Source organism: Corythoichthys intestinalis, chromosome 22 (assembly GCF_030265065.1).
Source record: "Corythoichthys intestinalis isolate RoL2023-P3 chromosome 22, ASM3026506v1, whole genome shotgun sequence".
NCBI lineage: Eukaryota > Metazoa > Chordata > Actinopteri > Syngnathiformes > Syngnathidae > Corythoichthys > Corythoichthys intestinalis.
The window spans coordinates 1,539,313-1,566,543 of NC_080416.1; the positions used below are offsets into that span (position 1 = coordinate 1,539,313).

Consider the following 27,231-nt stretch of genomic DNA (forward strand, 5'->3'; position numbering starts at 1 on the left):
ATTTGAGTTCTTCTCTTTGGCATTTTTGTTGCAGAAGTGAGTCATGCCCCGTCACATTTTACAGGCTATTACAATATAAGTGCGGATAGGCTTTGAAACCTTAATTGCTCACTCTTGTTAAAGCGAGTGATGAATCTACTGAGCTGTAAAATCTTATCACGATGACTGTCTAGGCCGAGAAGACAATCAGGTTCTTTCGTTGGCAGCGGGAATATCACATCTAAAAATATAACAAGTGGTTTGGTATGTCTGCAATTGCGACGTGGAAAATGAGTGTCATTATCAAGGCATGTATTCTTCAGATCATTTGTTTATTCGCAAGCAGAAGTGTCGGATTAAAAACAATTGAATGTAGAAATGCTTGTTACACTCATTTTCAAACTCTGATATGTCTCTCTGTTCTGATTACTTACCAAAAAAAAAGTTCCACAAAACAACCTTTCCTCCGAGCTTTGCTGACTAACCAAAAGAATTGTTCTACACAGGCGAGCCAGCAGGTGGCAGCATCCCAGCGATCAGGCTCCAGCGCCATGTACATGAACCTGGCCCACATGCAGGCGGCTGCGGCGGCGGGGGCCGGCGGCCTGGGCGGCGCCTCGGCCGTCAGCCCGTCCACTCTGTCCGGGTCGGCCAGCGGCGGGGTCAACTCCATCGCCGACCAAGCCAGCAGCCAGGCCGCGGCGAAGCTCGCTCTGAGAAAGCAGCTGGAGAAAACACTGTTGGAGATTCCCCCGCCCAAACCCCCTGCCCCGCTCCTCCACTTCCTGCCATCGGCCGCTAACAGCGAGTTCATCTACATGGTGGGCCTGGAGGAGGTGGTACAGAGCGTCCTGGACAGTCAGGGTGAGCGTGCGCACGCAATGTTAAAAGCTTCTTCAATGAAAAGTGATTGCACAGGCTTTAAAAGATAAATGACAACACTGACATCAACTGAGTGACTGGGTCTCCCTGGAAAAAAATACAACCCCTTTGCAAAAAGTATAGAATCACCAGTCTCGGACGAGCACTCACTCAGACATTTTATCATGTAGAACAAACTCAGATAAAAAGCTTGAAAAAAAATAATGAATGAGTTCAAAAGTACAACTCTTTAGCATTCAGAAAGACTAAATGAAATGAATAAAAAACATTATGGTGGTCAGTAAATGTCACTTTTATAGAGCAAGTGCAGGGAGATAAATATAAAATCACTCCATTCTCAGGAAAAAAAATACGGAATCATGAGAAACAAACAAAGAAATAAACATCAAAACACTAGTATTTAGTAGCACCACCTCTGGCTTTTATGACAGCTTGCAGGACTTGATGAGTGACAAACAGTATTCTTTATCAATCTGGTGCCAACTCTCTTTGATTGCAGTTGCCAGGTCGGAGCCTTGCTGTGGACCATTTTTTTCAATTTCCACCACAGGCGATCTGGGCTATTTGCAGGCCATTACATTGACTGGATGTGTGTTTCTTCAAGGAATGCTTTGACAGTTTTAGCTCTGTGGCATGGTGCATTTTCATCCTGGAAAATGACAAACATATTTTCAATTGAAGGGATAAGAAAGCGGTCTAAAATTTCAATGTAAACTTGTGCATTTTTTGAGGATTTAACCTGCACAGCCATCTCCCCAGTGCCTTTGCCTGACATGCAGCCCCATACCATCAAGGACGGAGGGAATTTTGATGTTTTCTTCAGGCAGTAAATCTCACTGGAACGGCACCAAACAAAAGTTCCAGCATCATCATCTTGTCCAATGCAGATTCTTGACTCATCACTAAAAATAACCTTCGTCCAGTCATTCACAGTCCATGATTGCCTCTCCTTAGCCCATTGCAGTCTTGTTCTTTTCTGTTTGGATGTCAATGATCGATTTTAGCTTTCTTGTATGAAAATCCCATTTCCTATCGGCGATTTTGCACAGTTGTGTCACATACCGCCTCCTCCCATTTCTTCTCCAATTGTCTTGTTGTACATCTTCTGTTTTCAAAACATATGGCCTTTAGTTGTTTGTCATGACGTTTGGATGTCTTCCTTGGTCTACCAGTACACTTAACTTTAACAACCTCGCCATGCTGTTTGTACTTGGTCCAGATTTTAGATACAGCTGACTGTGAACAAACCCGCATCTTTGGCAACCATACGTGTAGCGATACCTTCTTCAAGAAGTTTGATAATCCTCTCCTTGGTCTCAAGAGACATCTCTCTTGTTGGAGCCATGATTCTTGTGAATCCACTTGGTCCAGCAGCCCTCCAAGGTGTGATAACTGCACTGTTTTTAACTGCTGACTAACGAGCAGATCTAATCTGAGGCAGGGGCCCGATTAAGGGAAGGAAATTGACTGGGCGTGTCTGTATTTTCTACTCAAAATGGCGATTCCAGATATTTTTCTTCAGAATGGAGGGATTCTCTATAAAAGTAAGATTGACTGACCACCACAATGTTTATTCATTTTGTTTTAGTGTTTCTAAATGCCAAGGATTGCACTTTTGAACTAATCCATTATTTTTTCAAACTTTTCAAGAGTTTGTTCTACATAATAAAATGTCTGAGTGAGTGTTCATCCAAAACTGGTGATTCCATACTTTTTGCTAGGGGTTGTAGTACGTAGTTTTTTTTGTTTGTTTGTTTTTTTTCATGATTTGACTCAAACCTGAACTAAATACGTACATATCTAAGTGATAGAAGCACATGGAAAAACACGTTATGCGACCGTAGTAGCCCAAGAAATACACAAAAATACGTATAAATTAAGTGAAGCGGTCAGACATCTTGTCCCAAGAGCATGAGTGCCCTCTTGTGTCCAGTGCACACATAAAGACATTTTCTCCCATGAAATTAAAACAATCATATCTCTGGTTTTTCCGTGGTCTATCGGGGGTTTTTAAGATGCCACGTGATTGATCATAGGACTACTCTTACTTGAGTCAAATTTGTGGCTATTCCACCTACCCACCAGTTGAATGTGGAAAAATGGTCAGTCTTTATTTTTCCCTCCACAGGTAAACTGCGAGGCACGCTTTCCCGTATGGAGCCCTTCTTCTGTGCTCAGTGCAGAACCGATTTCACGCCACATTGGAAGCAGGAGAAGAGTGGGCGAATCCTGTGTGAGCAGTGCATGATGTCCAATCAGAAAAAAGCTCTCAAGGCAGAGCACACCAACAGGCTGAAGAATGCCTTCGTCAAGGCCTTGCAGCAGGAGCAGGTCAGTCGCTCTCATCACTTTTCAATGCCATTTTTTGACCCAAGACAGATATAGATAAAACTTTACAGTGGTATGAAAAAGTATCTGAACCTTTTGGAATTTCTCACATTTCTGCATAAAATCATCATCAAATGTGATCTGATCTTTGTCAACATCACACACAAGAAAAAACTGTGTCTGCTTTAACTAGCGCCACCCAAACATTGATAGGTTTTCATATTTTAATGAGGATAGCATGCATTCAATGACAGAAGGGGGAAAATAAGTAAGTGAACCCTCTGCCTAAGGAGACTTATAGAGCAATTGAACCCAATTTTTACCAAACCTTTTAAGTCAGGTGTGTGCCCAATCACTGATGAGTGGTTTAAAGCTGCCCTGCTCACTATAAAACACAGAATTGTCTTAATGAGACGCATTGTCTGATGTGCATCATGACTCGGTCAAAAGAGCTGTCTGAAGACCTGCGATCAAGGATTGTTGACTTTGTACAAAGCTGGGAAAGGACACAAAACCATCTCTAAACTCTGGAGGTTCATCAATCGACAGTCAGAGAAGTTGTCTACAAATGGAGAGAGTTTGACACTGTTGCTTCTCTCCCAAGGAGTGGCCGTCCACCAAAGATGACGCCAAGAGTTCAGCACAGAATACTCAGAGAAGTAAAAAAGAACCCTTGAGTGTCTGCTGAAGACTTAAAGAAATAACTGACACAATCCAATATCTCTCTGCACACATCAACTTTATGTACAACTATGGCAAAGAATGGTCTTCATGGGAGGACCCCATGGAGGAAGCCACTGCTGTCTAAAAAAACATTGTTGTTCGTTTCCTGTTCGTAAAAAGGCACTTGGTCACTCCACAGAAGTTTTGGCAAAATATTTTTGGGATTGATGAAACCAAAGTTGAATTTTTTGGGAGTAACACACAACGTCATGTATGGAGGAAAAATGGAACAGCTCACAAACATCAATACCGTGGTGATTTGGGGCTGTTTTGCTTACTCATGGCCCGGACAACTTGCAATCATTAATTGAAGAATGAATTCAAATGTTTATCAGGATGTTTTGAAGGAAAACATGAGGCAGTCCGTCAGACATTTGAAGCTAAAAATAGGATGGATGCTGCAACAAGACAGTGATCGAAAACACAGAAGTAAATCAACTTCAGAATGGTTTCAGAAGAACAAGATACACAAAATATTAAACCTGATGGTTCACTTGCTTATTTTTCCCCCTTCTGTCATTGTTTGCATACTATCCTCATTAAAATATGAAACCCTATCAATGTTTGGGTGGTTTTAGTTAAAGCAGGCACTTATTTTTCATCTGTGTGATTTTGACAAAGATCAGATCACTTTTGGTGGTGATTTTATGCAGAAATGTGCGAAATTCCAAAAGTTTCAGATACTTTTTCATACCACTGTAGCTAGCATTCCTGTGCTAAATGCAAGGCCCGTAGACACTTTGATTACAAAATTGAGTGTAGGTGAACGTAACTAGCATGTGGAATCCAGAAACCGAGATCCCATAGCTCGTTTGGTATGAATCACAGGTGAAACTGAAAAGTAAGGCCTTCTCATCCAACAACGTGTGTTCACAAGCTTGAAAATTGCTTCTGAAAGAAACAAATAATTCATATAAACACACCCTAAAGCATTCCCAGAAAAGCTCAGGCTGTTGTCGCTACAAAAGGCAGGGTATGTGATGGAAGTTTCTAACCCTTTACACGACTCTTAACACTTTGTCTGGTAAGATGATTGGTCCAAGATTCAACTTGGTGATTGTTTTCACATGATGAATACAGCCGAGTGTTCTCTTATAAGCACTCATACAGAGGGGTCCGCATACTTGAACGAACCAAATTCACGTGTGGAGTCCCTCAAGGGTCAATTCTTGGACCACTCTTATTTAACATCTACTGTATATGCTTCCCTTAGCTCAGATTATGGAACAGTATGACATCTCCTATCACACCTATGCAGATGACACACAACTGTACATTTCTGTGTCCCCACATGATTATAGTCCCTTAGTCTCCCTGAGTAAATGCATTCATCAAATCAATGAATGGATGTGCCAGAATTTTCTCCAGTTAAATGTGGAGAAGACAGAAGTGATCATTTTTGGGCCAAAAAAAGGAAAGGTCAAAGATAAGCAGGCACCTTAGCACAATGTCACTTACAGATACAAATCAAGTCAGAAACCTTGGCGTAATTATTGACTCAGACTTAAAATTTGATAGACATCTAAAGTCCGTCACTAAATCTGCTTATTACCACCTTAAAAATATAGCCAGAATTAAGGGGCTTCTGACTCAACAAGACATGGAAAAACTTATGCATGCATTCATTTTCAGCAGATTGGACTATTGCAACGGTATATTTACAGGTCTTGATAAAAAATCAGTCAGGAAGCTGCAGCTAGTACAGAATGCTGCAGCCAGAGTCCTCACAAATACAAGGAAGCTGGACCACATTACACCGGTTTTGAAATCGCTACACTGGCTTCCAGTGAGTCAAAGGATAGACTATAAAATACTACAATACACTTAATGGCCTTGGACCAAAATACATGCTTGATTTGTTAGATTCCTACGAGACATCTAGACCCTTAAGGTCGTCTGGAACCGGTCTCCTGCATGTTCCAAGAACAAGAACCAAGCAGGGTGAGGCAGCATGTAGTTATTATGCTCCTCACCTTTGGACCAAGTTACCTGAACGTCTGAAGTATGCTCAAGCGGTTAGCTCCTTTAAATCAGGGCTAAAAAAAGCTTTTGTTTAGCACTGCATATCCATAACTGTCCATTTATTTCAATCTACTTGCTTTCTATTCCTCTTGTGCTTATCTCCATTGCTGATTTCAATTATTAGTAGTAGTAGTTTTTGTTTTATTTTTATTTATTTATTTTTATTCTATTTGTGATTAAATGCGATTTTTAAGTATAATTTTATTTCCTATTTTGATTGTCTTGGTTTTTACGTTGTATTGATTTAAATGTGATTTTTATGATCTTCATGTGATGTAAAGTACTTTGATTTGCCTTGTGTTGAATTGTGCTGTATAAATAAATTTGCCTTGCCTTACTTTCTCATGCTGGTGATGCTAAATTTGGCTACCACGGGTACATGGTGTAAATAGTGTGAATCTAGTATGCTCGGTGCCTCCTAAATGTGAGCGTTTCCATTTCAGGAGATCGAGCAGAGGCTTCAACAGGCGGCCCTCTCGCCGAGCTCGGCCCCCAGCGGCCCCAACGCCTCCAAGACTGACTCCTTGATCCGACATCACGCTTTGCGCCAGGTACCAAGAATTGAGCCCTGTTGTTTGTTCCGTGACTATTGCAAATAGTAACCTCAAAGCTACAAATGTGCATGGTGTCCTTTCCTAAGCTAATGTTGCATCACTTGTGTAACGTGCGGAACGTCGGTGCCTTCTCTTAATGAGAAAAATGTTTGTCTGTGGTTTCAAAACCACAACTTCCCTCTTCAAAGGATGTCTTCCATCTGATCGTCTGAGTCAACGGCATGTGAAAGACAACATGCGGAACAAGCTGTCTTTGTGAAACTATCTGACACATGCGCCTTCGGGTGGTTTGATCCGGTTTATACTCACCTGAACAGGTTGAGAGTTGTGTCAGAGAAGTGTTAGTCATTGTAACAGCGGAGCAGGCGGTTTCGTCTGGTTTAAACTCACCTGAGCGAGTCGAAGGGGATGTTACGATAATGTTTGTCACGGGGAAGCCCGAGGCTACGGAGCAGGCAGTTTACTCCGGTTTATACTCACCTGAGCAAGTTAGGTGACACAGTTCGTCGGTCACATTCTTTTGACGGCAAAGCATGTGATTGAGTTTAAACTCAGTTTGTTTTGGAGGACAGAGCAGGCGGTTTCAATTGTGATATAAATTCTATAAACAGATTACTGGTCATATGAGTTGAACATTTGGAAGTACCCCGGTGTGATCTTTGATTCTAGCCTTCATTTCAAACAGCATGTTGAGAAAATTAAAAACTTACAGTAAATATCATTTTTCAATTTTCAGGCATATGGAAACAACTTGCATGGGATATTATTCTTTTACATCTGTTACACAACATGGTGACATACATCCAAGAGTACTTAAAAACCAATAAAAGTCCCTTTTCAACTAAACACACAGAAAATATTGGACAAAAAAAACATGACTGTAAGCTGTCAATATGTACAAAATCATTGTTCTGGATTAGGGCTGCAGCTATCGATTATTTTAGTAGTTGAATAATCGATGAACTAGTTTGTTCGAATAATCGAGTAATCGGATAAGGAACATGAAAAGTTGAAATACCTGAGCTGAGCCTCAAACGGTATTTAAAAAAAAAAAAAAAGAACAATTAGCTAACTTACATAGCAAAAGTTCGCTAGCTTAAATGCTATAAAATGCTAACCTTTTTTTTTTTTTTTAAACAATGCTCTTAACAAAATGTTCAAAGATATATTCCAACAAAAAAAACGGCTAAATATATCTAGAAACGAAATTACGAATGCATTGAAAAATATTACCTCAAACAAAAGCTTAGCTTATGTTGGTCTTAACAGGGAGCAGTTGGATTCAGCCATGTGAAATGAGGCAGACCAGAGGGCAGTGTATCCACCCTAATCAATAAAACTAAATGCTAATCCTTTCAAAATAAACCATTACAACGCCACTTTAATTAAACAAATACTCAAAGAAATAAAATTGAATTCGAATTTTTTTTCCTAATCGAATACTGGAGTTAATCGATTAATCGTCGCAGCACTAATTTGGATAGTTTTCAGTTGTTTTTGGATGCTTGTTTATAAGGGTGTGCCTTATTGGGCACCCCACGATTTGATTCGATTACGATTCAGAGTGCTACGATTCCATTTTTGAACGGTGATCACGGTATTGACGATGATCACGATTATTGATGCATCTGCATTACTAACTAATAAAGTAGCCAAACAAATTACCCACAGGAACGATGGAAACATACCCATACAACAAAAAGCTGCCCTTACGTGGCCTTTTTTTTTTTTTTTTTTTTTAACAAGAAATTGCAAAAACATAAACCATTTTAAAGGCAGTACTTATTTTTCAACATGCCTAAACATCACACAGCTGACCTTTAGATGCTCTTTTTCACAAGAAGGTGCAAAAACATTAGCTGTTTCAAAGGCAGTACATATTTCTCTCAACAATTCAATAAAATTTACACTGGTGGAATGAATTCCACATTTTCTGGAAACAAACAAAGTGTCTTTAGAAATAAGACTACCTTTAACCACATATTTCTGGACTATTTTACATGTTTGTGGTGTTATCGCTGTACTTAATCCTGGTTTTAAACGTTCTGCATCTGGAATAACTTTTGTACACCACCAAACAACGCACAACTTGACATGGAAATATATGTTAGCAAAGTCGCTGATTAGCATAGTGCTTGGCGCTAACTAGTGACATCTCAAAAACAGCAACAATAAAGGCTATGCAGTACAAGAGGGTTCGTGTACTCACCTCTTATAGACACACACGGGACTTAGGAACACACTAGGGAAATTTTCCAATTAACACAACTTGAACCGACTGCCGGACAACTGAAAGCCAAGGAGCAACGATTTATCTCTCTTCCCCTCTCGCTCTAAAACATAACTTGCGCACAGAAGCGCGAGCGCCGGGTCCCTGCCTGTCTCATACACAAATTTATTTTCAAGTCTTTTGAAAAGGAGTAAATCTGTCGCTCAGTAACCAGCTGCATCTATTGTAACGTTGTGCGAATTTTGTTCCGCTACTAGCGGCTGTCATAAAGTTATGAGTGAAAATCATCGTTTTTGAACATTTATACATCATAATTGAATCGTCACGTGTCAAATCGCGATTCAATTCAGTTCAAATTTTATTTGTAAAGTATCTAATAATCGATTTTTTAGTACACCCTTGGTTTTTAGGTCATCATCGTCATGAAAACAACAATGTTTAGAACCTTGGTGCTCACTACTTTTTGCCTTTTCTTCTTGGCAGGCTCCTCAACCTCAGGCATCGATGCAGAGAGGTCTATCGAACTCTGCGCGGGGCGTCCTGTCTAACTTTGCCCAGGCTTCGCAGCTGTCGGTGGCCAGCAGCCTCATGGGGATGAGCGGCGCTAAGCACTGTGGCGGCAGCGGAGGCGGCAGCGGTAGCGGCGGCAGACTGCAGCACGATAGCCGTCGCCAGATCTACAACATCCCAGGTACTTTATCCATCTCTTGCATAGAATTTCCAAAGAGTAGAAAATTTCCAGGGTTAAATAAAGATACTAGGATAGATATTTTTTAAGTGAACATCCTTTTATGAACTATATCATGCAGAGCCATGTTTTGTTGACGTAGAAGTCAGTCCGGCTTCTTCTTCTTCGACAACTATTTACGATATATTTGGTCAATCTGCGCTCGTGAAGATATTTTGTTCCGACCGAAAGTCCTCTTCGGATCAATATTTTTAGCGTCCGTTAAAACTGCGCTTGCGATCGTAATTTTAATCTGTACTCTGATTGGATTAAAGACGTTTTTTCCACGTCAACATAGCGATTGTCACAATGGAGAGGGAGGATCGATACACGGGAGATCAAAAATCAGGCAAGGGTACATAGGGCAAGGGCAGCCTGGGGGGAAAAAAACAAAAACAAACTAAAAGGCAGGTCAGCATGCTGCAGCAGGAAAACATTCCAAAAATGTTTGAAAGTAACTATGACAGATGATTTAAATACCCTAGCAAGACCAAGCACAACTAAGTGCATCTACTCAGTCAATGAGTGGAGATGAAGCGGACGAGCCGGCGGGAAAGCGCGTCCTAGCCCAGAGGTATGACACAAATCTAGTTGTTCTAATCAGGATTATCTTCAAATATTTTTTTTGTATCATATTGTGGTTTATTTACAAAAATTCCAGGAATTTTAAATACCTGCCTATTCCCATGGCCCATTCATCTAATTCATAATTAGATGAATGGGTCATCGGAGTAGTCCTTCTGTCTGTCATTGGCTGCCAGTTCTTATTAAGTTACTAGTTGTTGTTGTTTTTTTCCTCACATGAATCTAATTGCTAAAGTTGCATTTATTTTTTTAAACAATCAAAAATTCATTGTTAAACACAATGTTTGCGTGTGAAACTGCCGTTAGGCATGAGCTAGGCCTGTCGTGATAACAAATTTTAGTAGGCGATATATTGTCTCGTAAATTATTGCCAATAGGTGATGTTATTGTTATTTTTTAAAACCAATTCAACCACAAATGTAGTGACAATACATCCTAAAAACAATAAATATTTTTTGGAAAAATATTGAACCGGTCATTTGAAAGCGAGCCAAGTGCAGAATATGGAATAGGTGAGAAACCCAATGCCATTTTTGTTCTTTGCCCATCAAAAGTGATGGTTTGATCCAAAATGACTGTCATCTTGTCCTGCAAAGTGCACATATTAGCAAATTTGAAGCCAAATAATTAATTGCAAATCAGATTTTTCATAATGGGTGCCATTTTAAAGCTATTCTTAATGTAGAATCTGAAGTATGTGGGATTAACACCACCAGAAATCATTATTTACATGTTGAACATGATGTGCTTATATTTGAAATGTTTGCTAAGTCATTAACCGTAAGCTTTATACTCAGTTTAAAAAAAAAAAATTTTTTTTTTAATTGCACTCCTTTTTTCGTCATGCATGTGGTGTCAGCAATAGATTCCCCACTACTCCTAGCATCGTTTGAGTTTTCATGTTTGAAGTGTCACCTTTCAACTGAAATTTTGCGATTTTAGAGAAGACTGCTAATGTTTTATAGCAGGCTAAAGTGGTTAGTACATTGTCTTTTTTCCATTCACCTCAATGTAGCAATGCCAACATTTTACAATATTTAATATAGCTGAGTTTTCATATTTTGTATGTCTTAACCTTAATTCTACGCTGTGTTGATGGCCAATAAACATCTGTGAAAGGACCAGGAGTCTCACATGCAAATGCACACATGTGGCTATATACAGTGTATCACAAAAGTGAGTACACCCCTCGCATTTCTGCAAATATTTATATCTTTTCATGGGACAACACTGACAAAATGACACTTTGACACAATAAAAAGTAGTCTGTGTGTAGCTCATATAATAGAGATAATTTATTTCCCCCTCAAAATATAGCCATTAATATCTAAACCCCTGGCAACAAAAGTGAGTACACCCCTTAGAAACTACATCCCTAAATGTCCAAATTGAGTACTGCTTGTCATTTTCACTCCAAAATGTCATGTGACACATTGCAGGAGTGCTGTCAGCATTGCTGCAGAGATTGAAGAGGTGTGGGGGGGGGGGGGGGTCATTCCCACCACCATTTTTGACTGTAGGCATGACACACTTATCATTGTACTCCTCACCTGGTTGCCGCCACACATGCTTGAGACCATAGAAACCAAACAAATTAATCTTCGTCTCATCAGACCATAAGACACGGTTCCATTAATCCATGTGCTTTGTTGACCTGTCTTGCCGGCTTTCTAGTGTACCGTCTTCAGAAGAGGCTTCCTCCTGGGGTGACAGCCATGCACACCACTTTGATGTATGGTCTGAGCACTAACAAGCTGACCCCCCACCTCTTCAATCTCTGCAGCAATGCTGACAGCACTCCTGTAACGAGTCACATGACATTTTGGAGGGAAAATAACCAGCAGTACTCAATTTGGATATTTAGGGATGTAGTTTCTAAGGGGTGTACTCACTTTTGTTGCGAGGGGTTTAGATATTAATGACTATATTTTGAGGGGAAAATAAATTATCTCTATTATATGAGCTACACACAGACTACTTTTTATTGTGTCAAAGTGTCATTTTGTCAGTGTTGTCCCATGAAAATATATACTTAAATATCTGCAGAAATGCGAGGGGTGTACTCACTTTTGTGATACACTGTATGGAGGCTGGGAAAATAAGCGCCCTCATTTTTAATTACCGTGCGATAATTTGACTTATTGCATATTGCGACAGGCTTAGCATTAGCATTAAATTAGTTTGAAGTGGCATTAAAAAGTATTAAATGAATACCTGTAGAATCCTGGCGATGGGAAAACAACTTCCACAGAAATCATATTTGTAAATGTTGCATTGTTTTCATGACATCTAGTCTTTCCTGTTGGTAAAATGTCCCTGTTGGCAAAACATGAAAATAAACACACCTTTTGTATATTAACATTTGAAATGTTCAATCATTTTACCTAGTTTTCTCTTACGTTCTTTCCTCATGTAGACTTGTACAGGTGAGACAAACAAATGTATAATCAAGCAGCATGGCTGACTCCTTTAATTGCCACCCACTCCTTGTCATTAAGAAAACTATAGTTTGCCTTTTATTAAGCAGGAGCTAATGGCAACAACCACCTTTTTGCGGTGTGGAGCTAGAATAGTTCCTAAAAATAGCAACACAAACTGTGCTTGTAAACGAGCTCCTCTCCGTTTCACTTGTAGGGAGTTTGTCAGCTTCGAATGACTAGAACTTTTGAGGGCACTCGAAATGGTTGTGTGTCCTGACCCACATTTAACCCTGATTTCAAAAGCGATTGTGTAAACACTGTTATTTCTTTTTTACATATATTATCGATTACAGACATATCAAAATCACGGTCATCGACAGGAGGATCTTTGTTGACATATTTTTGGCGTATGGGCATTTGGTTAAACTAGAACTACCAAGGGTGGATCAGTTGATACAAATCCGTTTTGTATCTGACAGTGGGCCGCTCAGGCAGGCAATTAGGCGGACAACCTTTTTGCATACTGTATTCCAAAAGCTGCAGTTCGCCTACACTGCTGGCCAAAAGTATTGGTACCCCTGCAATTCTGTCAGATAATGCTCAATTCCTCCCAGAAAATGATTGCAATTACAAATGCTTTGGTAGTAATAGTTTCATTTATTTTGCTTGCAATGAAAAAAACACAAAAGAGAATGAAAAAAAATATCATTATCATTTTACACAAAACACCAAAAATGGGCCGGACATTTTCAGATCTCTCCACAGGTGATCTATGGGCCGGACAAAAGTATTGGCACTCTCAGCCTAATACGTGGTGGCACAACCTTCAGACAACATAACTGTGAACAACCGCTTTTGGTATCTTTCAGTGGGTTTCTTACAATGCTCTGCTGGAATTTGAGACCATTCTTCTTTGGCCAGCTGCTCCAGGTCTCTGAGATTTGAAGGGTGCCTTCTCCAAACTGCCATTTTCAGATCTCTCTACAGGTGTTCCATGGGATTCAGGTCTGGACTCATTGCTGGCCACTTTACAAGTCTTCAGTGCTTTCTCTAAAACCATTTTCTAGTGCTTTTTGGGTCATTATCCTCCTGGAAGACCTATGACCTCTGAGGGAGACCCAGCTTTCTCACACTGGGCCCTGCAAAATTTGTTGGTAGTCTTCAGACTTCAAAATGCCATGCAGACGGTCAAGCAGTCCAGTGCCAGAGGTAGCAAAGCAACCCCAAAACATCAGGGAACCTTCGCTATGTTTGACTGTGGGGACTGTGATCTTTTGTTTGAAGGCCTCGTTTTTTTTCCTGTAAACTCTGTTGATGCCTTTTCCCAAAAAGCTCTACTTTTGTCTCATTTGACCAGAGAACATTCTTCCAAAACGTTTTTGGCTTTCTTCATTCAGATGCCGACGGATAGTACAAGTTGACACTGTTGTACCCTTGGACTGCGGGACAGCTTGAACTTGTTTGGATGTTAGTCGAGGTTCTTTATCCACCATCCGCACAATCTTTTGTTGAAATCTCTCGTCCATTTTTCTTTTCCGTCCACATCTAGGGAGGTTAGCCACAGTACCGTGGGCTTTACACTTATTGATGACACTGCGCACGGAAGACACAAGAACATTCAGGTCTATGGAGATGGACCTGAATGGCCTTGGGATTGCCCATGCTCCCTCACAGTTTTGTTTCTCAAGTCCTCAGACAGTTCTTTGGTCTTCTTTCTTTTCTCCATGCTCAATTTGGTACACACAAGGACACAGGACAGAGGTTGAGTCAACTTGAATCCATTTTAACTGGCTGTGCGTGTGATTTAGTTATTGCCAACACCTGTTATGAGCCACAGGTGCTGTTAATTACACTAATTAGAGAAGCATCACATGATTTTTCAAAGGGTGCCTTTTGTCCAGCCCATTTTTGGTGTTTTGTGTAAAAGGATAATGATTTAAAAACATTTTTCATTCTCTTTTGTGTTGCTTAATTGCAAGCAAAATAAATGAAAATATTACTACCAAAGCATTTGTAATTGCAGTCATTTTCTAAGAGTAACTGAGCGTTATCTGACAGAATTGCAGGGGCGCCAATACTTTTATAGATATCAGAGTTTTTGCTTTTGTTTTTTTTAAACATGTCTTATATGCAGAGGTTGCGCTACACATTTTCGTTGTCTGTCATTCTGACTGACAGGGTCATAAAAATCCGGTCATAATCTATTTTTACCCGTCACTTAAATTTTTAAAATGATAATGATGACATATTCAATAGTATTTAGTTTTCATTCATTTTTAATTAATATTGTTACGCTTGCTTGACGGCGAAAAATTAGACACGGAAGTCGTGGTATTTTTCTCCCTCTTTTTACTCTGCTTACCGCCAACAACACCAACAAAACAACAACTCCGCCCCCAAAGAAAAAGAGGCAACTATATAGACCCCAATCACCAACGTCACACAATGATCTTAATTGTGGTTGTCAGCCGAAAATCTTCGAAATATATATTAAATGCATCTAACCAGATATAAAATGACTACTACATAGTCTGTGGTGATCGTTTGGTGCCCAGATTTCTTGTCGAATTACAGCAGTCCATCTCGCTCTCCTCTTCGGGTCTCTCAGAATACGGTAGAACTTCAAGTCTCTCCGTCTATCTTCTCTGTTACTGCAACCAACCGCCACACACGCCTTCACCATTTTGATTATTAATGTTAACGAGCAGAAAAACACGCCGTAATAGGAGGCATGTACGTAGCAGTAATGTGTAAACACGACGAGCTGACACACAATATGGCGGCTCCAGTCAGGGGGGCGGAGTTGTGACGTCATGTGATTGGGGTCTATACACAGGCTGCAATCTAGTCCACCAATTGGACGACGCGCTGGCACACCGGGTGCACCAATAAGAACCTCGCGTTGATGTGTCAATCACGGTGCCGCCACCAGACCCCGGTGACGCTACAGTATTCTGACAGAATAGCCAACGACGTCATGCATTAAGAGAGACAATAGCTACTTAATATGCCACTCGCCACCCTGTGGTCTGGGGTGTGAATTGCAACCTGTCAAAATGACAGACTTCAGTTTTTTCCGTCACCGTTTTAAAAAACCGGTCAACGATGGAAAATATTCGGTTAACGCGACCCCTGGTACCGTTACACCCCTACCAACTAGCCATTACCGCTTGACCTGATTGTTTTCTTTGCATGTCAACATCAATAAAATCCTGTGTCTGCGATACGCAACTGGTTCCTCCGTCTCGTACGTGACATATCTGACAGAATTGCAGGGGTGCCAATACTTTTGGCCAGCTGTGTATCATTTATATCATAATTATTAATTTAATTAATAATTATTAGTGCTTAAAAACCATTTATTAAAATATACATTCAGGTATTTTTTTGTTTTTTCTAAACATGTCTCATATGTATGTATCTCTTTCCAATGCTGGTGAATCTGACTGAACCCATTTTGAACATTTTGAAATGACTACAACATGATAAAGAGTTATAAGTATTTTATTTCCATTAGACTAAGACAAAAAATCGAAAGGGCTGCCAAAATTAACGTTGTATTGTGTACATCTGTCTGCCCTCTCACCACAGGGTTAAATATCGCCTATCTGAACCCAGCGGCCGTGGGCACCCATAAGAGCTCCAGCTTAGCGGACCGGCAGAGAGAGTACCTGTTGGACATGATCCCGCCCCGATCCATATCGCAGTCCATCACCGGACAGAAATGAGCCCCGTCTGAAGACGCGCCTAATGTCCTACCCCACATGAAGCACTCCGCGACCCCTCCGTCCCACCCGACCCATCGCATGCAGTGCCTGTCCATGTGCCTACCTTAAACGGATCTGTTCAAAACCCACCAAGTCACGCAAAGACCATAAAATGTCTCAAATTGAATTAGCATAATTCTAATTCCCCTTATACTCGCACTATTTTAAATGCAACTACTTTTTTTTTTTTTTTGCCTCTGTTACTATTATCCTTTTTAAAGTATCGTTTTTTTGTTTCTCTGCTGTCATTCCTTTACTAGAGGAATTGACAGTTAAATCATTGTTGGGTCACTTTAGACTATTTTTTTTTCTAATTGCTCCTCTCGTATATAAATTGGAGTATTGCTAGTAACAGAAGATCAACAGGGTGCGTTCTGGTTACTATGCAACTTTGAGGCTTTTCCAGAAAATGCTCTCTGGAAGTTACCGGTCCGGACAATTTCTTCAAAAGAAGAGCCTGCTCTTTTTAAAAGAGCATTACGTTAGGGGCACATGACACTGAGGACAGAGCATCCACCTTGTCGTCATCTCATCAAAGTATTCAGATCCCTCCCCCGTCAATGCTAACGAACGAGGGTGCCGGCATCTGGGAAAGAGAATCCGACCCGATCAAACATTTTGCTCGTCGCTCAATTCCACGGCCGTCTCCTACTCCGGATATACCCCCCCTCTTACTTCATGGATGTACACGGGACAAATCAGGACTCCACTCACTCCAGAGGAGGAGGAGAGGGCCGATCCGGGCAACTCATCGACAAACTCATCCAGGATTCAGAAGAAGGTCGAACAAAGCGGATGCGATGACCCTCCCGTTTCCATCTTCCCGATCCCATCCCCCCTTAACTACCTTTGGTTATGCACAGACTGGACCCTTTCTACCCAGCAACTCTTCTTTCACGTCACATGTTCTATCAATGTGAAAAGGACTCCACTCTTGAAAGTGGAAGCACATTTTGTGCACCCAAACCAGAGTCTGTACTTACAAATCTTCAATTCTGGTTCATTTAGTCGTTCCGTTTGGGATTATATTTTCGGATTCTTAACCTCCGAAACCTCCCCGCCCCGTTTCCCCCTTTTTTTGGTTCTTTTTTTGCGGCGTCTCCTCTTGAAACGTTGGCGAGCCTGAGAGGTATCGGCCTTCGGGAGACGATAATAATCAAGAAAGCTGAAAACGAAAAAAAAAAAAATATCTGTAAGGATTATGTATAGATACCTAGCGTCAGAGGGAGAAAACAAAGGATGTGGATTATATCTTTTATGGGAGAGACATGGATCAATCATTGTGTGCATGTCGTGCGCACAAGTTGCCTCACTCCAGAGGAGCACTTTGCATATTTCCAATTGGAAAAAAAACGTGTTTTTTTACAAAATAGAAAAGAAAAAAGAGGAAAAGAATGTTACAATTAAGAGTCTCTTAAGGTCTGGAAGCTGGCTTAGGGCCTATCAGAGAGTCACAGGTTTTATGGTTTACTTTTACTGTTCTTCGGTGTTGTCGTTCTCGGAATGTCGGACCTCAAGTCGCATGTCGCTTCTCCCCGTTGAGCCTACCAGGAAGCTAAGTTAGAAGCATGAGCACACTCGCCCAAATTTCTCCGACAGATTCCAATCCTGGACCACGGCGTATCCGGAATAGGAATTGATTAGAAATCTGATGAAAAGCCAAAAAGCTCAGTAGGGCCAAGAACCAAAAGTGGTTTTTGCCATGTGGCAAGATTGATTTTGCCATGTGGCATTTTTTTTTTACATGTGGCAAAATGGATTTTGCACATTTTTTGCAATGTGGCAAAATTGATTTTGCCATAAGGTATTTTGTTGCCATGTGGCAAAATTGAGTTTGCCATGTGGCTTTTTTTTTTGCCATGTGGCAAAATGGAGTTTGCCTTGTGGCTTTTTTTTTTTTTTTTTTTTTTTTTTTTTTTTTTTTTTTGCCATGTGGCAAAATGGAGTTTGCCTTGTGGCAAAACGGAGTTTGCCATGTGGCTTTTTTTTGCCATGTGGCAAAACTGATTTTTTCATGTGGCATATTTTTTTGGTATGTGGCAAAAGGATTTTGACATGTGGCATTTTTTTGCCATTTGGCAAAATTGATTTTGCCATGTGGCATATTTTTTGCCACGTGGCAAAATTGATTTTGCTATGTGGAATATTTTTTTGCTATGTGGCAAAATGTATTTTGCCATGTGGCATTTTTTTGCAAAGTGCAAAATGCATTTTAACATGTGGCATTTTTTTGCAATGTGCAAAATGCATTTTAACATGTGGCATTTTTTTTTTTTTTTTTGATATGTGGCAAAATGGATTTTGGTTTGTGGCATTTTTTGTACATTGTACACAATTACAGCTACACATGTTTTTCTGCCATTTAATATGAATGGAAAATTTGAACGTGCATAGCCGTCAATGGCTTGGATGTGCATGGCCTGCAAAACTGCCATACACCCCCAAAAAAATGCCACATACCAAAAAAATGCCACAAACCAAAATCCATTTTGCCACATGGCAAAATAATGCCACATGGCAAAATCCACTTTGCCACATGTCAAAAAATTGCCACATGGCAAAATCAATATTGCCACATGTCTAAAAAATGCCACATGGCAAAATCCATTTTGCCACGTGTCATAAAAATGCCACATGGAAAAATCCATTTTGCCACATGACAAAGAAAAAATGCCACATTGCAAAATCCATTTTGCCACATCGCAAAAAAAAAAAAAAAAAAAAAAAGCCACATGGCAAAATCCATTTTGCCACATGGCAAATACCAATTTTCGTTCTCGCTGTCTCTCCAAAAGCTCGAGTTTAGCTCGCGCGAATCCACACGTTCTCTTGGAGGCTAACTTGACTTTGCGTGACTGAGCTTGCTAAAAGCAGTCACTTTGCCGTGTCAAAGTTACACAGTGGTTTATATCGATATCTCAACTCTGACCGAAAACTTCAAATGACCTGATCTTACCAGTCGAATTCTTGAGTTGTTAGCATGCCATGCATACCTGGCCATGTGAAATGAGTGGGTCAATTTCAGGAACAAATGCGACACCCAATTTGAGGTTTTAGTTTTTTTGTTTTTTTTTTTACTTTAATATTGATTTTTACATGTTCAAACCCACCTCCATGTACTGCCGTACCATTAAGCTGTACCGCACACAAATTTCATGCTATTGTTTCCTTGTTTTCAAACAAGCAGTCATTTATAGGTAATGCTTAAAATTTTTCAGTCGCCTGACATCGATTTTTCCAGTCCCAGGCTCCTCAAAACGATATAACCTATTAAGATTGAATTGCCGTGAATTTTAGCCTGTAAACAACAAGCAAAGTTTGACACCCCTGGTCTAAGATTATAAGGGTGAGAACTAGGGCATCTATCTCTGGAAGGCTACACCAATTGGCACAACGTTTGGCGGCTTCCCCGAGGCGACGCATGCTGAAAGCACACACCTGTCATGCACGATAATTACTTGTGTTTCAAATATTCAAACTCTTCATACCTCAATTATTGTTGTTTTATGATCCCCTAAGGCCAACAGCAAGTACTAATATACTGTATAGAGCATATTTGAATGTGTTTTGCACATTGTTGGTTACCTACACATTTCAGGCTTGGGGAGTTGCTCAGAATCTGTTATGTTGGAGTATTATTCAAAAAACGTGTACTAAGAAGGAATAGCAAGAACCTTGTGGTACAGTAGCATTGCATTCAGTGTTCAGACAACGAGCAGTATTATTCTTGGGATACAAGTGATCCAAAGCTAATGTTCAGCCACAAAAATTGTATTGATATTAGACAACAGCCTATTCATATAGCCGACTAAAAGAGACAACTTTTAACCTAGTTTTACTTCAGGCGAGAGCCGATGTGGCAAGTGAGCGTGAAAGAGGTGTGGCCTTCTTTCTGAGAACATAGCCAGGCTTAGTTCCATCAATTGCTTTAGTTTTACTTTTACTTGGGTACGCACATTTTAAGTATTTTTCAGGGCACAAAAGTAACACCCTTCCCATAGCACTTTTTGCTAACCCAACACCGGACATGCTTCACTCTGTGACGATGCGCGCTTTTGTGGAGAACGGAGGGCTAAGCTAGCGCCAAGAACAGCGAATAGCAACTGCCGGTTGCCCTTCATTGATTTGTTACTGTTCAGGTTGTCGTTATTGTGTCACACTGACGTAGCATCCGTTGCGGCGAGCTAAATTGAACTAATCCACTGATAAGAAATTAAGTTTGTTTTTTTAAACAAGTACAGTGGTACCTCTACTTAAAAAATGTATTGGTTCTGGAAATAGTTTCGTAACTTGAAAATTCTGTAAGTAAAAATGTATAAAAATATTTTTGGCTACTCTACCCACCTCTGGTCGAATGAAATCAAATTTGCAAAACAAGCTTTATGATAAATTCTCATCCTACTACCTGCTGGAGACCAGTGCAGCATGTACTGTACGCTTTCTCTGGCGCAAAACAAGCTACAATAGACCTGAAGTATGCTAATGGCAAATGGATTTTATTTTTCAATTCAATTGTCAAACTCATAACCGGTTTATGGCTTTGCGTTTACACTCTTTTGTTTGTGTTCAAGTCACATCACAGTTCAGAACCAACAAGATTGTTTTGTAAGCTAACCTAGACAAATCTCATTCATCAAATAATTTTGTTCCGTGAACTCGCCAGTCACACCTGAGTAAACAAACCACAAAGTGTGTCATTATCATATAAGAGTTCATTTGAACGCAACCAAACCCGTCAAAGGTGAACACACCCTTAAGTGCTTGTTGGCATCCACTCGGGGAACAAAACACAGACTACGTGCTATCTTCAAATGTGAGCTAACTACCCATGCTCAGAAGTAATGTCGATTTGTGTACAACAAAGTTTTAGCACTTGCATACCATACATGATTAGCATTTAATGACTGCATCATTTTGCTTGTATCCATTAGTAAGTCATTAAAACATGCAGTCAAACTAAACTTTAATGGTTTTTTTTTTTCTAATGAATTGGAGAAATAGAAACAGCAGCACTTAGTTTTGCTAAGCGTCACAATCACGAAGCCCCCTTTTGTAGCAGTGTAGCTTAGCTAAATAAAGCACTAGTTTCAAACCGTTGTTCTAAAATTTCTTGTTTAAAAAAAACCACAGCACTTTGTTAATGAGCGTATGCAGTCACCTTTTATTTGAGCTAGCCACGTGCTAGCAGGTTTAGCCAAGCTAAATGACACTTTCAAATGATTATTGTGGTGAATGAAATGAAGCTAAATTGGAAGAATATAATCCACAGCACTTAGTTTTGATGTGTATGCTTCACTCCAAAGTCTCATAGCTAGCTTTGATTTTAACAAGCAACCCGCAGGTAATTGTTAGCGCGTACTCCAATATAGTGTCGAATGCTTTGTTTACATTTTATCACTCGAATGTTGGTCCAGTTTGATACGTTTGTGTTGCGTTAACAAAAGTGTGATTTACAGCACCAGTCTCGGTCATAACAGTGTTTACTCATGACTTTTTAAAATGACGCATCAGTTAACTGATGATGTTTGAATATTTTATATTTATTTTACATAACACCAATACCACGGAAAATATTTTTTTATTTCATCTATGAGGATATCATTTTTACAATTGCTGTACATTTTAAAGGTGCTATGAAATGATGAGTTAGCTGTATGTCAAAAAATGAAAATGACTGCACTATTATCATTTTACATGTGGAAAACTAATTTAGCACTTAAATGTTTTACCATTTCATAGATATTCCACCCAAAACAATGCATCAAGGAAGGCTCACTTCTTATTTTTTTAAGCAATTCTGGTTGTGACACATACTGTGGCTTTCTAGTGCTGCTATAGCTAGCACATGTTGACAGAATAACAGAACGGTCACACGGCAACAAGAGAATAGCGCCCCTATGGCTAGCACGCTAGCAGGTCATTCTGGGAGTTGACATCTTCCGTTAAAAGATTTTTTTGGGTGGGGAGGGCCAACAAATAAAGACTATTTATGATCTAATTTCATTATTAAATACACTAGAACTACCAAGGGTGGATCAGTTGATACAAATCCCTTTTAGATCCAGAGAAAGGTCATCTGACCCTAATCAGCATATCTTTTGTGATCATTGAGGACCTTATTAGTCATTCCCATTCATACTTGCAAAACGACAGGGTTGGATTCCTCTAATTAGCATCTTGAATGTTTGCAGGGCAGGGCTGCCTCTGCTTTGTCGGACAGTAGACTGCTCAGGCAGGCAATCGGGCGGACAACCTTTTTACATATTCCAAAAGCTGCAGTTTGCCTACACTGCTGGCCAAAAGTATTGGCACCCATGCAATTCTGTCAGATAATGCTCAATTCCTCCCAGAAAATGATTGCAATTACAAATGCTTTGCTAGTAATATCTTCAATGGGAAAAAAATTATCATTTTACTCAAAACTCAAAAAACGGGCTGGACAAAAGTATTGGCACCCTCAGCCTAATACTTGGTAGCACAGCCTTTAGACAAAATTGCTGCGAACAACCGCTTCAGGTATCCATCAATGAGTTTCGTACAATGCTCTGCTGGAATTTTAGACCATTCTTCTTTGGCCAACTGCTCCAGGTCTCTGAGATTTGAAAGGGTGCCATTTTCAGATCTCTCCACAGGTGTTCTATGGGATTCAGGTCTGTTCACTTGAGAAGTCTCCAGTGCTTTCTCTCAAACCATTTTCTAGTCATTCTTGAAGTGTGTTTTGGGCCATTGTCCTGCTGGAAGACCCATGACCTCTGAGGGTGACCCAGCTTTCTCACACTGGGCCCTGCTGCAAAATTTGTTGGTAGTCTTCATAATGCCATGCACACGGTCAAGCGGCCTAGTGGCAGAGGAAGCAAAGCCACCCCAAAACATAAGGGAACCTCCGCCATGTTTGACTGTGGGGACCGTGTTCTTTTCTTTGAAGGCCTTGTTTTTTTGTCCTGTTGATGCTTTTTCCCAAAAACTCATGACCAGAGAACATTTTTCCAAAATGTTTCTGGCTTTCTCAGGTGAATTTTGGCAAACTCCAACTTTTGTATGTCTCACGGTCAGAAGTGGGGTCTTCCTGGGTATCCAACCATAGAGTCCCTATTAATTCTGATGCCAACGGATATGACGGGTTGACACTGTAGTATCCTTGGACTGCGGGACAGCTTGAACTTGTTTGGATGTTAGTCGAGATTCTTTATCCACCACCCACATAATTTTCTCGTCAATTTTTCTTTTCCGTCCACCTTTAGGGAGGTTAGCCACAGTGCCGTGGGCTTTATACTTATTGATGACACTGCGCACGGTAGACACAGGAACATTCAGGTCTTTGGAGATGGACGTGTAGCCTTGAGATTGCCCATGCTTCCTCACAATTTTGCTTCTCAAGTCCTCAGACAGTTCTTTCTTTTCCCCATGTTCAATGTGGCACACACAAGGACAGAGGTTGAGTCAACTTGAATCCATATTAACTGGCTGCAAGTGTGATTTAGTTATTGCCACCACCTGTTATATGCCAAAGGTAAGTAACAGGTGCTGTTAATTACACAAATTAGAGAAGCATCACGTGATTTTTCATAGGGTGCCAATACTTTTGTTTGGAGTTTTTTGTAAACTGATAATGATTTTTTTTTCCCATTGCAAGCAAAATAAATGAAGATATTACTACCAAAGCCAATTCCAAGACCCACCAAGAAGTCCACCCATCTCTCTTATATTCAACATACTAGTTGCAGCTATCCAAAGTGAAACCCTCACCCTTCATACCTAGGCAGTGACTCCACAGGAGTGTGTTGGGGCGTTGTCTGCTGGATTGCATGTTTGAGTGCTCGATTGTTTGACAAAGCCAAGTAGTCAGTTTGGTATCGGGTTCATTTGACGCCTTTCTGGTCTTTCTTTATAGCCAAAAAAAACCCCGGACTTCCAGTGTTTAGACTTTTCTGTGTCCAAAATGTGATCTGCTATCATTTTAAATTGATTTTCTGTAGTATTTCATAGCACCTTTAAAGACACTCAACCCATCCACACATTTACATTGGTCTCCATGCATCATTATGGCCGCCAGTTGTTTGAATTTCTCCAGTCCAATTGTAACAAGAGGGTGATAATGATGCTTGAACAATCCACGCCGTGACTGGGTCACTGCATTCGATGGTCTTAGACTCTGAAACTACCTAAAAGAAGCAATGTAAACTAAAGTTTACATATGAACGGGAAAAAAAACTGTATTTAGTCAGGAAAAAATAAGGTTTTCCCAGATATAGTTTCATCATTATTTTTTTTATGTCACTTTTGAGCTCTGCTCGCTATTTGGTTTTGAAATGATTCCCACGCAAGCTCCTGTCTCTCTCCGGCTTTCTCTTTCTTGGCATCCACACCTTTGGATTTTGACTGCAGATTATTTTGAATGTCATTTTTTTTCCCCCCTCCGAAAGCGACTGAATTCCTCTTCCGAGTTCTCTTTACTTTCTATCGCAGTTTAAAAAAAAAATAAAAATAAACAAATGTAATGACTATGAGATAAATGACACGATATTTGCTAGGTTTGAAGTAATAATGACTTATTGTACATAAGCATTTTCCTCCCTTGTACTGAAAAAAAATTAAATGGTTGTATATTGTGTAGAAAAGCAAACAAAAAGCCATGAATATTGTGAAGCTTGTCATTTCGTTTTGTGATCACTGTGTATTATTGTGTAACAAATGTGCAAAATGTTTGGGATTCTTTTGTTTATTTCCCCCCCAAATTTTTCCTCTGCTCCTCGGACTTCCCGGATGACTCTTTTTTTTTTTTTTTTTCATCCGGTTAGCAGGAAAGTGCTCAAAGGTTAACAGCTTTATTTCTATACTTGAAATAAGTTGCTTTCACCCTAAATTGTTTTGCCGACGGGTCATTTCAGAACACCCATTTATGAATTTTCACTATCGTTGAGCACTCCTGCATGCGCGTGTGTGTGTATTCGGGCTGATTTTGTTTAATTTCATTCCGAAACATGATGCAATAACATTGAAATTGGTACTACTATGTCATATATCTAAAAAAGACACCAATTCCAAGTGCATTACAACGCTGTAGAGAGCGTAAGATGTAAGACAGCAGGGCCGAGGACAAAAAGTGGTATTTGCCATGCAGCAAAATTGATTTTGGCATGTGGCATTTTTTTGCCATTTGACTAAATGGATTTTGCCTTGTTGCATAATTCTTTTTGCCATGTGGAAAAATTCATTTTGTCATGTGGAAAAATTCATTTTGCCATGTGGCATTTTTTGCCATGTGGCAAAATTCATTTTCCCATGTGGAAAAATTTCATTTTGCCACGTGGCATTTTTAGCCATGTGGAAAAATTCATTTTGCCATGTGGCATTTTTTTCCCATGTTGCAAAATGGATTTTGCCAAGTGGCATCTTTTTTGCCATGTGACAAAATGTATTTTGCATGGCATTTTTTGCCATGTGGCAAAATGGATTTTGCCATGTGGCAAAATGGATTTTGCCATGTGGAAAAAAATCATTTTGCCATGTGGCAAAATTCATTTTGCCATGTGGAAAAAAATTCATTTTGCCATGTGAAAAAAATAATTTTGCCATGTGGCATTTTTTCTTCCATGTGGCAAAATTGATTTTGCCATGTGGCTTTTTTTGTTGTTGTTTTTGCCATTTGCCACATGTCAATTTTTTTTTTGTTTTGTTTTAGCCATTTGGCATTTTTTTCTATGTGGCAAAATGTATTTTAACGTGGCATATTTTTAGGTATGTGGCGAAGTGGATGCGTTGTAATGTAAAGTGTGTGGTCAAAAATCACAACCACACGTTTTCTGCTATTCAAAATGAATGGAAAATTTGGACGTGCACAGCCGTCAATGGCACAACCTGACTTGGGTGCTAGTTGAATGTCAATGCGCTGTAATGGTAAGTGTATGGTCAGAAATCTCAGCCACACATGTTTTTCTGCCATTTAATATGAATGGAAAATTCGGACGTGCATAGCCATCAATGGCATGGTTGTGCATGGCCTGCAAAAATGCCATATACCCCCCAAAAATGCCATACACCAATAAAAATATGTAAGAAAACAAAATCCATTTTGCCACATAGTTAAAAAATGCCACCTGGCAAAATCCATTTTCCCACATGGCCCCAAAAAATGCCACATGGCAAAATCCATTTTGCCGTATGGCAAAAAATTCCACATGGCATAATCCATTTTGCAACATGGCAAAAAATTCCACATTGCAAAATTCATTTGCCAAATGGCAAAAAAAATGCAACATGGCGAAATCCATTTATGCCACTTGGCGAAAAAAATACCACATGGCGAAAACCATTTTGCCACATGGCAAAAAAAAAAAATGCTTCATGGCAAAATCCATTTTGTCACATGGCAAATACCACTTTTGGTTCTCGCTGTCTCGCTGATCAGATCGGGGACATCCCTAATATGAAGTTATGACTTGAATTTTGCTGCCTGTTTTTTTTTTTTTTTTTTTTTTCCCTTTAATGGCGACCAAATTTCCTTCAAAGGGCAAAACCTTGTCGTGAACGTGCCAAGGCACCCTAATAAGAGCCTGCGGGCGTTAAATTGTGCTTCTAAAGCTTCAGAAATAGCGTTCTGCAAGTTTGCGCCGTTGCCGACCGTGCATTTACTTGCTGCTTCCATCGGAACCAGTCTGAAATTTTGGCTCGCATTTTTCATCCTGATTGTATTGCTGCAAAATATCCGGGGGAAGTCAGACAATTACGACACCAAGCAGAGGTTCATTTACGTCCTTTTTTTGTTTTTGTTTGTTTTTTTTTTGGTGGTTGTTTTGTTTGCTGACATCAATCCTGACCTTTTGCACATACTTGATATTTAACGGTCTTCAAAAAACAAAAAAAGTCAATGAAAATAAATGCTGTTTGAATACTGCCAATTGATTGACAATTATGCATCGATTGAAAAAAAATAAGCTAATTTTGGAGGAAATAACTTTGTAATATTTATCTTGCAAGCTATGTTTAATAAAGGTTGAAACAATTTGCTTCCAAC

The 27,231-nt window shown here is 39.9% G+C and overlaps 1 protein-coding gene across 1 annotated transcript in view; it reads left to right on the forward strand.

Annotated features, from left to right (window-relative positions):
• Positions 1-27,219, forward strand: part of gatad2b (GATA zinc finger domain containing 2B) — a 110,128-nt gene extending 82,909 nt beyond the window's left edge. Inside the window, exons 7-11 of the mRNA XM_057827361.1 lie at positions 486-843; positions 2,990-3,192; positions 6,378-6,485; positions 9,202-9,409; positions 16,042-27,219. Of these exons, the coding sequence (XP_057683344.1) occupies positions 486-843; positions 2,990-3,192; positions 6,378-6,485; positions 9,202-9,409; positions 16,042-16,178 (1,014 nt within the window). The 3' untranslated portion in view covers positions 16,179-27,219. The remainder of the gene's footprint in view (positions 1-485; positions 844-2,989; positions 3,193-6,377; positions 6,486-9,201; positions 9,410-16,041) is intronic.
• Positions 27,220-27,231: the final 12 nt, after the last annotated feature.